The 13,288-nt window shown below is 30.6% G+C and overlaps 1 protein-coding gene and 1 non-coding gene across 2 annotated transcripts in view; both read right to left on the bottom strand.

Annotated features, from left to right (window-relative positions):
• The window catches only part of DENND4A (DENN domain containing 4A), a 67,106-nt gene that overhangs the window by 20,369 nt on the left and 33,449 nt on the right, over positions 1 to 13,288 (bottom strand). Inside the window, exons 11-18 of the mRNA XM_011363462.2 lie at positions 10,558 to 10,691; positions 7,989 to 8,124; positions 7,188 to 7,394; positions 6,966 to 7,094; positions 6,574 to 6,715; positions 6,059 to 6,190; positions 3,964 to 4,080; positions 3,213 to 3,344 (exon numbers count right to left, since the gene is read on the bottom strand). Of these exons, the coding sequence (XP_011361764.2) occupies positions 3,213 to 3,344; positions 3,964 to 4,080; positions 6,059 to 6,190; positions 6,574 to 6,715; positions 6,966 to 7,094; positions 7,188 to 7,394; positions 7,989 to 8,124; positions 10,558 to 10,691 (1,129 nt within the window). The remainder of the gene's footprint in view (positions 1 to 3,212; positions 3,345 to 3,963; positions 4,081 to 6,058; positions 6,191 to 6,573; positions 6,716 to 6,965; positions 7,095 to 7,187; positions 7,395 to 7,988; positions 8,125 to 10,557; positions 10,692 to 13,288) is intronic.
• On the bottom strand, positions 7,680 to 7,798 carry LOC111742036. Its single transcript, XR_002781162.1, has one exon. It is a non-coding gene; the product is annotated as a 5S ribosomal RNA (ribosomal RNA).

Raw genomic sequence — 13,288 nt, 5'->3', positions numbered from 1 at the left:
AAACCCAGAACATGTCTCTCTATTATATGTTCTTGTGGCAATTTATAGCTCTTCTTCACAATATTTAATCTCAGAGTATTTTTACATTTATTTATTATTTGATTAATGTTTTCCCATCCCTCCCACTTGCTTTCTCTATAAAGGCAGAGACCATGTTTCTTTATCCCCCGCCATCATTATATCCCTAGTAGCACCTGGCATATGGTAGCATAAAGTAGGAGCTCAAAAAATAATTACTTAATGAATATTGTCTGCTGAGAAACATCTGCTACAAATACCAACCCATGATATAATGTAGTATAATATAATATGACATATTATAGCTAAATATGGTAGCTAAAGATAAAAAGTTAAAACATACTAAAATCAGAATTAGGCTTAAAAAATATTTCAGAGTTATGTTTTCATATTTCAGAGTAAAATTTCTTGTGGTTTAACTCTCAGTAACTCCATTTACATTTATCAAAATGTTAAGTTCTCTTTGTACAGCAAAAGAAACCATCATCAAAATGAAAAGACAACTGACTGAATGGGGGAAGATATTCACTTATGATACATCTGACAAGAGGTTAATATCCAAAATAGCTAAAGAACTCATACAACTCAACAACAAAAAAACAAACAATCCTATTAAAAAATGGGCAGAAGATCTGAACAAATATTTCTCCGAAGAGGAAATACAGATGGCCAATAGACATATGAAAAGGTGTTCAAGGTCACTAATCATCAGAGAAATACAAATTAAAACCTGTCAGAATGGCTATCATCAGTAAATCAAAGAACAAGTGTTGGTGAGAATATGGAGAAAAGGGAACCCTCATACACTGTTGGTGGGATTGCAAATTTGTACAGCCACTATGGAAAACAGTCTGGAGAATTTTCAAAAACTTAAAAATGGATATACCTTTTGATCCAGCAACTGCACTTCCGAGTATTTATCCAAAAAAAATCCAAAGCAATAATTTGTAAAGATCTATGCACCCCTATGTTTATGGCAGCACAATTTACAATAGTCAAGATATGGAAGCAACCTAAATGCCCATCAACAGACAATTGGATAAAGAAGTTATGGTTCACATATACAATGGAATATTACTTAGCCATTAAAAAAAAAGAAATCCTATCATTTGCAACGACATGGATAGACCTAGAGGTTATTATGCTAAGTGAAATAAGTCAGACAGAGAAAGAAAAACACCGTATGATTTCACTTATATGCAGAATCTAGAGAACAAAAAGAACAAACTAATGAAAAGCAGACTCATAAATATAGAGGACAATCTAGTGACACCCAGAGGGCGAGGAGGGTTGGGTTGAGAGAAAGTGGTGAAGGGTTAAAGTACAAATTAGTAGTTAATAGATGGTCATGGGGAAGGAGAGAACAGCATAGGTAATGCAGTTAGCATTAATGTAATGGCTAGGTGTAGAGCAGCGGAGAGAAAAGCAATCAGGGGGATTGTTTTATAAACTGTATAAATGTCTAGCCAATGTACTGTATACTTGAAACTAATAATAATAGTTAAAAAGTTAAATTCTCAAGATAATCATAACGTAACTATAGGGTGGTGACTGTATTTCAAAATCTCATTAAACATTAAAATATTTCTAGTTATTTCCGTATCTTTTAAAAGCTGTTAGATACATACATATATAGTACTACAAAACATAAATAAACCTGAAAAATGCTTTGAATCATAGCATGTACTAGTATACAAGAAACATATTCATGCCAAAAATCTTAAAGATAAACTAACAACTATATTTCACACCTAGGATACCTATTACAGACTTTAAAAAGTTGACTTGTTAAGCATAGGGTAAAACCAAAACCAAAAGCCAGATGATGAGTCAGATGCTAATTACTGTTTATAATCATATTAAAATAGAAAGTTCATAAAAGCAGATCTTAAGAAAAAAGCAAGCATGAAGAGACAGTAATGAAAGAACAATAAAGAAAGCAAAGACCACCAAAGACAAGTTATTAAGAGTTCTAATTAGACAATGATTAGGAAGGACTAAATGGCTGTAAAGCAATTCCATGATAACAAATAAAGCACTTTTAATGTTTAAGTTATAACAATTATCTAACAATTATCTAAAGAAATGCAAAGTAAGACAGCTACAGATCCTTTAACTTTATAGTGAAAAGCAGCCATAGGCAATATGTAAATGAATGAACATGGCTGTGTTCCTATAAACCTTTGTTTATGAACACTGAAGACTGAATTTCATATAATTTTCATGTGTCCCAAAATATTATTCTTTTGATTTTTCCCTCACTATTTAAAAACGTAAAACCCATTCTTAGTTCATGGGTCTTTGCAAAAAGAGGCTGCAGACCCAATTTGGCCCACAGGCCATAGTATGCCTGCCCCTGAGCTAGAGGCATATTTAACTATGCTGCAGAAAAATAAACGCATTATACTAAGGCCATTTACAAACAGACCTTTCAGCCTTAAAAGCAGAAGTCTTTCAATATTTGTTTAGATTGTAATATGCTGCAGAACTGAGCTAATACAAAAATAAAATAATGTAATTGGGTGATCAGACTATTTACACTAGAAACTCTGAATCTTCTGTCCATTTATCCCCTCCCCACAAAATGGTCTGTTGAAAAATTTGTGAGACCAAGTATTATTCTGGATCCTAAACTGACTTTTCCATTGAGTAGCTAATTTATGCGACTTGCCGACATCTTTAAAAAAGTACTAATATCCCCTCTTACTAACATAAGCATTGCTGTATTAATATAAAATAATATATAAAAAGCACCTTGAAAAGAAAAAATATTAGGTATTATTACCTAAACTATCTGAAAGACTATCCTTTTGCTTCTGGAAAAAAAAAACAAACAAAAAGGAATGATATGAAGACTAAGGAACTAAATGCTTCATTTAAAAATTGGCGAGGTATATGGTACACTCAGACTGATCATTGCAATTGCTTCCACTTCCCCCTTCCAAAAAGTCCCAATAGTCCAAACTCAAAAAATAGTATGTAGCTCATAAGTTTGTCCCTACACTTTGTTATAATAAAAGCTTGAACAAAGGATACTACAAAATATAGAATTCAAGCTACTAAACTATACCATGAGAGGCTACACAAATATATTAAAAAAATAACCCTGGAGAATTAACACATAAAAAATAAATATCCACTAGAATTACAGATATGGCATTCTGTACATAACAGAGGTACACTATTCAACTCACCTGTGCTTTCTCCTGCTATTTTATCAGCATTGTTGTTGTTTGTACCACTGAGGCGAACTATACTGGAAGAACTTTGGTAATTGAGCTTAGGAAGACAATCAGCACTTCCTTTTGCACTCTCACTCTCCGACACTGTAAAGATTAAAATGAAATTGATAAAATGAAATCTCTATAGATCATAAGAGGCATAAAAAGAAGCTTTTATTTCTAAATATTTCTATCTCAAAATTGGTGATAAAATATTGAACACGTCTATATCTACTTGTCAATTACAAATAAGTGATTCCAACTGATTTGAGGCCTCAAGGTGTGTATCAAATTACTAAGTACTAGTCATGTATGAATGAGGTCTATCCATACATTTTCTATTTCTTCTTTCATTGTGAAACACTGTTTTTGACAGGAGGAAGGAAGAAGGAAAATATAAGTCACAGACCATTAACAAAAGCATTAAATAAAAGTATTATTAAGCCTCAGAAAAAAACTGGTTGTTTTAAGAACTATATATTTCTACTACAAGAAGAGTACTATTTGATTGGAGAGGAGTTGTGCCACTGAGACTATACACTTCACACATGAAAATTTGTTATGTTGGAATATTTGGTGGTGAAGAGAGCTTGCAATGGGAGGAAAACGGAATTATAATGGGAAAGTGGAAAATAAAATTGGTATTTTTATACTTAAAGTCATTTGTATTTTCTATTACTATAAGTTCCCAATTTTATACAATATCAACTTAAATAACACCTACAAGAGCTAGAATCACTTCCTTTCTTATCTTTTTCTTCTTGAATGTCCTCAGTAGATATATCCCCTCTTCTTACTTCATCCTTAGATAATGAATTATATCCAAGATCAGACTGGCCACCTGAAAAAAAAAAAAAAAGAAAAATACCCCTATGCTGTTTATCATAAACTTCTTTAGTGAGAACTGGAATTAGGAGCAACACATTAATGTTTGGACTTACTTATAGAAAATTTTCTGGGTAACTTTCAATTGAAAGCATTAGAGTCCCCTATCTCTATTAATATAAGAATGGAATAATCACAAAATAATTTACTTTTGTCTCCATACTGCAGTCAAAAGTAACTACGTACATTCACAATACTATCTAGACAAACCTGACATTCTTTATAGAAGCCTTGTCTAGGTGAAAGTCTAAGTTCCAACTAAGGAATGAAGAAGAAAAATCTGCAGGGAATTTGCAATGGAACATTTACACATAGAGCACTGAAGCTGAATGTCTAAATGACTTTATCAAAAAAAAAAAAAGAAAAAAAGGATTTATTTAGATTTATAGATAATTATTTTTTCTGAACATTCAATTGAATGATTACTGAATTGCACGAGTACAAATACATGGGAATGAGAAAAAAAATCTAATGTTAAAGTTATTGTTAAGAAAAGCAAGTTACACTGATAAGAGAAAATTTCTAATACATTATAAATCGCTGTGTAAAAGAAGATTTCTGTAATTTTCAGCAAATTATTTTCACTCAATTAGCATCAAGACAAAATTTTGAATCCTAGTTCTGTACTTTAGCAGATATAATTTTAAGTAAACCAAATAAGCTTTTTGTTTGGATCTCAAATTCCAAGATTTATAATACACAAGGTTGATATGATCATATGAGAGACTATATATGGAATGGTTTTATGAACTTATAAAGTACTACCTAACGAGACTGTATTAAGTATCGCTAGGTATCTACTTTAATATCTTTGTTATACTTTTGAGTTTGTACTTTTTCTAATCAAATTTTCAGCTCTATTCCCAAAGAAACTACAAGTTAAAAATGTGAAGATAATATTAATGTTAATTCATGCTTTTATTAGGTTCTGCACTGCTTTAAGATAATTTTTTAAAAGCCATAGTGAAACATAAGATAGATTTCTTAATTTTTAAGAGAGAATGCCTGAGGATGCCTACTATAACTACTAAATTCACATTGTATGACCAAGAAATAAAATCAGCCAAAGAAGAATAACTATAAAAATTATATTTCAACACAATTAGCTTATATTTATTACTCTTAAAAGTAGGCATAAAACAGACCAAAATCATGTTATCATTTGCAGAGATAGAAAACTTCATATTTTATTATTAATGCTTGGATTTTTAAATTTAAAATTTGTGTCCATTAAGAGGTTGCTCTTATATTTGATAATCATGTGTAATTTTTTTAATGTAATAATGAAAAGAATTATTCAAGTAATAAATTTTAAAAATGTATCAGTTTTAATATTGCAGAAAGATTATGTACAAATCTTATATTTTAATAAAATTAATGCCATCTTCAGTTCTAGAATGCTAAAAATTTTATATATATTTAAATTTTTTTATTCATTACTTTTAATTTAATATAGTTTAAGACTCATAAGGAGTTGCAAAAATAATACAGTACAAAGAGTTCTTGTATACCCTTTACTCAACTTCTCCCAATAATATCTTAAATGAGATAGGAAATTGATATTGATATAGTACTATTAACTCAGATCAGGCCTACAAGTTTCTTTTTTTTAAACTCTAATAACATTTTCATAATTACAAAGAATTTATCCTAAGAAAGTGATATAATAAAGAGATCTGTGTGCCATCCAGAGAGAATTGGATTATCATGGGTTAAATACTTGAATAAACTCTCTTAAACTGTCATTTATATTCAAATAAAGAATGAATAAAACTGCATATAGTTATTAAATACAACATCAAATCAAGTACCTAACATATATAATTAAAAAAATGACAAATACATCATTGAAAATTAAAATCTAAAAACAACAAGCTAGCAAATCTAATTTTTAAAATGTACTGTAATAAATGTATACATAAGCACACACAAACCTGTACTAGATCTATCATCAGTAGCATATACTTTGATTAAACTTGTATTAAAAGGTGCCTGCTCCACAGTGTGTGTCCCATGACCACTATCCATGCTGCCATGACTAACAGCATCCAGGTCACTGCCATCTGCTTAAGAACACAATTTGACAGCATTTTACTACTCAGGGAGATACCAAAGATACATTAGTTTGTTGCTCAAACTAATATCTACTAATACAGAACATGAAAAGTGCCAGATAATTAACAAAATACAGTTGTAACAAAGAACCATATTGTGAGTTATTAATGAATATTAATGGTTGATAGTTTAATTTACAAGAAAAAAGTGAAATTTTGTGTTTTTTAAATGTGACGAATACTCCAATATCAGAATTTGCTTAATGGCAATAAAAACTAGAAAACATTCGATATTTTGAAAGTATTTTAAATTTCTAAAAATTGTAAAGTGTAACTGGTCCATTAACTTTAAAGAAAAAGTAAAACACATATATCCCTTAAAAATCTTTAATCACCTGAGAGAGTTGTTTGTGATAAATGTGCATGTTTCTTTAAAGCTCTTTTGAACTGTGCTACTCCTAAAACAACGTTTCTTAATTTTGTCCAAAGAAAATAGCCATTATGACTTCTTGAAGGCCAGGTACTTTCCAAAACAGCCTGTTTAACAAAATAAAATAATTAGTATAAAAATTTTTATAAATGAACACATTGGCTTTAGAGTCAAACTAAAGAGTATCTAAGTAGACTGTATAACACAAAATAGCACAACAGTTTTAACTTGATTTACTAAATATATTTTAGATACTCTAAAATCAATGCCAAAGAACCCTTGCAACAATGATTTCTGCCATTAAAGGTTATATAATCACAAAAGTCATACTCTTTCTCCATTAATGAAAGTAATTACCTTATTATAATAACCATAAGTGATGGCATTGGGGTCAATACCAGCTTTCTGCATTTCAAAAAGCACTCGAACTGCAAGCACTGGCTGATCATACTGTCCACAGAGCTGCATAAGAATGCGGTAGCACACCTGAAACACAGTAAGTTCAAAAGTATATAGAAACAAAATATCTATGTACATAAATCTAGAATAAAATAATGCATGTTAAAGAATAATTGTTACCTCATCAGGTGGATCCATCTTCTTTGACTGCATTTTTTTAAGCACATCATATGCTGTTTTCAGAGCCCTGACTTTTGAATGACATACTTTCACATAAGCTGGGAGACAAATAAACCACAATCCATAACAATGACGCAGTAGACACCGAGACCACATCTGAGGAATGGAAGAATACCTCTTGGCAATTTTATGAGCTGATTTAATTTCCTACAAAAAAAAAGACAAGGACTTCATTAATTAACACACGTAAGCATCCTTATTTAACTAAATGCTGAACAAGTCACATGCTTTTATAATGTTTCCCTAACAAAATCTGTCTATAATCTATATAGTCAAGCCTCTGCTTGAATTTGTATTATACAACATATAAAATAAAGTTCTAGGATAAAAGAATTAGTTAATTTTTTTTTTTTTAAGGCGAGGCAACCCTTGGTTGACCTCACAGATTGCAAGGACCTTGTCAGCTTACGATCCCTTATTTTTTATTTTTTATGCCTACAGTACCTGGTCTTCCTAGGTGGTCTCCCATCCAAGTACTAACCAGGCCCAACCCTGCTTAGCTTCCAAGATCAGACGGGATCAGGCTTGTTCAGGGTGGCATGGCCATAGACAAGAACTAGTTAATTTTTTACTTGTGTTTTTCTAGTTGGTTTACTTCAAATTATCTTCAGAATGCTTTAGGGAACATAATAATCTAGTAATAGTTACATATGAGGTAGTAAAGTATATTAATGAAGAATGAGTATCATTTATTTTTGTTCTAATATTTGATTACATGAAGAATGCAAAATTATAAAGCACCTGTTTTGTTCTTCTGAACATGGGAGAAGGACTACTAGGACTACTTGATTTTGAAGGCAATTTGCTTTTTCGTGTTTGTAGAAATCCTTCAGGTCTCTCAAATAAATTGTTCCTAAGAACTGGAAATCCATTATAGCTGTTTTTGAAAAGAAAAAAAAAAATCTCAAGTACACACAGATGATAATATTGGTTATAAGCTAAAAAAATTTATGACCAATAACTTCTTAACTTTAGAATTAATTTTAACTATGTTTCTTCAGCAGACTACAATATATACTCAACAAATATTCATACTAATGTTGCTTTTACTATAATATTTAGAAATGTAATAGCTAAATATAAACTTAAGCATATATATTTTGGGGAAAAAGTGAAACACATTTAAATTTTGTTGAACTGACTTCAAACTACAAAGTAACTCAAGCAAATTTTCTTAATATTAATGTAAATATATAGCAAACATGTCAAATAATATGATAGTTGGTAAAGGGCCCACCAAATCAATACTCTTGAATAGGACAGTCATTAATATTACTGCTTTGGATTAACATATTACTGTAGAACATGCCTCTTTAAAAAATGCAAAAAATATATAACATAACAAGACAAGCTCTCCTATTATCATGAATTGATTTATCAGGTTAGCTAGCAGGTTCAGGGCCTCATTTAAAATTGAAGAGGTTGGAGAAGAGGAAGAAAAGATTAGAATGGGTAGCTCTGTGAGGAGGTGGGCTTAATCTGAATGCTGGAGGAAGGTGTTTGGGAATTTAAAAGGTACCGGCAGCTAAGAAAAAGACAAGCTAAAAAAAACAGAAGAAACTCCTGAGCAACAAACTTAACCTACTTTATAATATTCTTAAAGGCATATAAATAGTTTTAAATAACTAAAAAGAAAACTATAATAAAAGATGATAAACTATATTATATATTACTATAGGCAAATTCAGTAGAATAAGAAAATATTGGTAATGACTGAATGTTAAATAGGAATAAAATAGCAAAGAAGTTCAGAAAAACTATGTCTCTTAAAAAAAACCATTGTATGTACATGGTGTGATAAAAATATTCTGTGTATCTTATGGAAACTTACTGTCATATCCTTTTATACAGACAATGTAAGTATTTAAATAATCTTTTATTAAGAGGATCCACTGCATTCAATAAAGACATTTATTTTAAGTTGTTTTTCCAACGATAGATATGATTACACCAAAATCATATTGGGTAGTCTCAAGGGAAAAAAAATGACTTAGATTCTTTAAAAAATGGGAACTTTTAAAGCTAAGCAATTTCCTTATTAAAGAACTAAATCTAAAAGTAAAATTTAAATTAAAAAGTTAAAACCAAACCACAGAAAGAAAAACACAAGTATATTAGTGAATATACCAAAAGAAGTCTAAGAAGTATAATGTACAAAAGAGATCAAAGAAATGAGATCTTTATTTCTTCCTAGGCAAACAAACTTAACTCTAGGTTTGTTTGCTTAGAAAGAAAAAGAAAAGAGAAATTAGAAGAAATATTTTAAGTATCTTTGACAAAAGACAGATTTTTAAAAAGTAATACGAGTAACATAAATAGATGAAAAGAACAGGAATCAAGTGGCCTATGAATTAATCAACATTCACAAACATCTGTTACACCATTTTTTCATCTGTAAAAGGTAAAATTTAATCCAGGTTATAAATAAGGGTGTCCTGAAAAACTCTTTTTCAATGAAAATAATAAACTGACAATAAGTGATAGGTGTGAAATGGTTTTAGAATCTTTAAATAAAGTAAGAAAGTAGTATTGGTGAATAAAAAATAATTTAAAATCTAAAAGGAAACATCATTTTAAGTAAAATAAATATATAGTGGAAACTACCTCTAGTATATAATAAATGGATACGTATAATGTATACCTAGATGCATAATAAGTCTACCTCTATCATAACCTTTATTTCCTATGCTCAGAACTTGTCTCTTTCCCCCTAGACATGAAGGCAGGGACAATGTATCATTCAAGACTAAATACCAAGCATTTAACGCTGTGTCTGACCAAGTTTCCTAAATTGACAATCATTAATTCCAAGAGTTCTAAATTTCCACCACTTAAAATAAAATCTCACGGACAAATTTATAGCCTAAAAAACTATATCATCCAAATCAAGGCCACAAATGTTAACTCTAAATTGATATAATTACTTGTAAATCAAAGTTACATTAACCAATGTGTGTGGGGGGAGGAAGTAACAGTGAGAAAACCAGTTTTAGTGAGAAATAAAAATCAAAATTCTGTAACAAAAATGCTGCATTTTAGTGGGATGGGGATCCTAACTGAATTTAATCAACATGAGAACAGATACGTGTGCAGATATAGAGAGAGCTTCCCATTCCCAAGTCTATATTATGCAAATTTTTTGTTTTTATACCTCAAAACTTAATAATGGATGTGGGATAAGCTTGCTTACCACCTAAAAATTAGGGATCTGTAAATTTGAATTTTTGAAAATACCAGTCCTTAGAAAGCTACGTCACAGATGATGGATTGCTTCTCTCTTTCAATCTCAAACATTCTGCCTCTTGAATACCTGTACTGTAAAGGGGGTTCTTCACCATTGGGTAGATGGGGGATCTCAGGTGGTGTTACAAAAACAGTATGTTCACTTTTGAAAGATTCGTCCAGTTCTATAAGTCGCATTTCACCACTCTTGTCCATATCCACCTGAAGGAGTTTAAAAAACATACATTAAAAATAATACTTCGGTTAGCCAAGTGTTCATCTATAGGAGAATGGTTAAATAAACCATTTATACAACTAGACACTAAAGAGCTATTTAAAAAAATAATAAGCAAGATCTCTTGCTTATTATCTACAGAAAGCTCTCCAAGATAATTAAATGAAAGTAACAAGGTAAACAACATTGTATATAGTATACTATCTTTTGAATAAGAGGGAAAAATAAGAATATATATTCATCTTTTATTTATATTAACATAAAGAATACTAAGAAAAGTAATTACCTACATGGAGAAGGGGAAATGTATAGAACAGACAAGGATGGGATAGGACCTAGATTTTCCAATGTATATCTTTTTATACTATTTTGCATTTTGAATAATGAGCATGTATTCAAGAAATAACATTTTAAAAAATGTACACATATGCATATGTATGTGTGGAGAATACTGAGTTTTATCTTTGGTTTATACTAAATATAAGAAATTTCTCTCAGTTCTTCCAGTATATGTAGAAGCAGATTTGAGTTAAATTCTAGTCACATCAATGTTGAAAGCACTTTGGTAGTACTATTTTCCCCAGATACTCTATTGTAAGATAATATTCAAGAAAAATGAAAACTTCAGAGTCTAAATTGTCCCAAAGGAGCTCATAAACTAAAGAGCACAAAATTAACATTAATTAAAAAAAACAGATGTCATACATATAATAAACTATAAGCCACAAACTTTATTAGCTTAGATAGAATTAATATATACCAATTGGGAATAAATGTGAGAGCAAGAATTATTAACAAGTTAAAATTTTAAGATAAGGACATAGAGCAGAGTATAGCAAAAAAGGACAGCTCTTAGAAACAGCTGATATATTCACAATCTTCTTATATAAATTGTGGGTTATAACTTCACAGCATTACATGCCATGATCTCCAGGATTACAGAATGTTTTTAACGGTATATCTATATAGTAAATTAGATAACAATTTAGGCATGTTTCAGAATTACGATTAATGACAGGAGAAAATGTTCACATAATAATGACAAAAAAATCAGGCTCCTATATCATATATATAGTATGATTTGAATATTTTTAGAGAGTCTGTGTGTTATACAGATATATCTGTGTGTGCTCCCTCTCTGACACACATACAATTATCAAAATGCTACCTCTGGGTAGTGGTGTTACTGGCAATTAAATTTCTTCTTTATATTGTTATTTATTTTCCAATTAAAATATAATGAATATATAAAATTTGCTTCTTAAAATTATAAAAGTAATAAATGCTCACAATAAAAATTTAATCAAGGTAGAATACATTGCTTTTAGAATAAACTTATTTCAGTTTCTGTTGAATATTTAAAAATTAATCAAATAAAAGAAGGTACCTTTCAATTTTTAGCCTGTCAAAAAGACTTTGATATAGTAAAACTAGCAAGGATACAATAAATATAATAAATATAATAATCACATACCCTCCTGGCATTCAAAATTGGTAGTCTTTTTTAGAAATCACGCTATGTTTAAACATATCCATCTTATTCTTTTTATTAAATTTATTGGGGTGATACTGGTTACTAAAATTACATAGATTTCAAGTACTGACATATTACTGAATTATACACATCCTTATTCTTAGTCAAAGAAAATAACCTAACATGAAAAAAACTGTCAGTATAAAAGATGTTTCTTGCAAGACTACAGTAGCAATAAATTGGAAGTCATCTACATGTCAAAAATAGGTAAATGAATAAAGTATGATAAATGTTTAAAATACACAATCATTAAAAATGAGAATAGTAAAGATTATGCAGACTTCTGGTTGAATAAGATAAAGTAAACACAGTAATTAATCTTCAATCCCTCCTGAAATCTCACCAAAATGAGAGCAAGGGGATTGGAAAAAAAAAAAAAAGACAAAATGAACTGGAGAGGGGACAACAGCAAAGATGGAGTTCAAAACATTTTAGAAGCTGCAAAGTAGAATGACATGACCTGTGAAAGTTGAAAGACATTTATCTGGAACCAGGGAGGGGACAGAGGAGAAAAGCCAAAAGCAAGCCATTTTGCTCTGTTGGGCCCCAGAAAGGGCTAGATGCCCTAGAGGTAGGAGTACAGGTGGAAGGGGAATTAGTTAAAAGCTTGCATTTAAAGACTCCTTGATTCCTGGCCCAACCCAGTACAATAAGGCCACTACATTTCCCCAATGCAACATAAGACTAGGTTGGGTCTATCTGAGTGAACCAGAGAGATTTTAGACTTCAGGAAACCAGGCAAAGGCAGAGGAGATGAAGAGTTAATAAAACAGGTGAAGTCAGTAAAAGCCTACATGTTACGACAAGGGGAAAAAGTCATTTACCTTCCCTACTTAGCTTTGAGAATACCGGCAGTCAGTTATGCTCCTGAGGCTAAAGACTGGAGATATGTGTTGGGGGAAACTAAGCAGCCTAAAAGATATGAATTAAGACACTGATCAGAGATAGACTCTAATGAAACAATTGTGTTCTTTTATCATTAATCTTATGCCTAAGGAAACTCCAAGCCTCATTTGCCCAGAAAGAGTTCCAATGAGTTCTTTCTGCCTC

Source organism: Pteropus vampyrus, unplaced genomic scaffold (assembly GCF_000151845.1).
Source record: "Pteropus vampyrus isolate Shadow unplaced genomic scaffold, Pvam_2.0 Scaffold85, whole genome shotgun sequence".
In the NCBI taxonomy this organism is placed as follows: domain Eukaryota; kingdom Metazoa; phylum Chordata; class Mammalia; order Chiroptera; family Pteropodidae; genus Pteropus; species Pteropus vampyrus.
The sequence above is the reverse complement of the archived record's forward strand: the minus strand, read 5'-3'. Positions and strand labels throughout refer to the sequence as shown.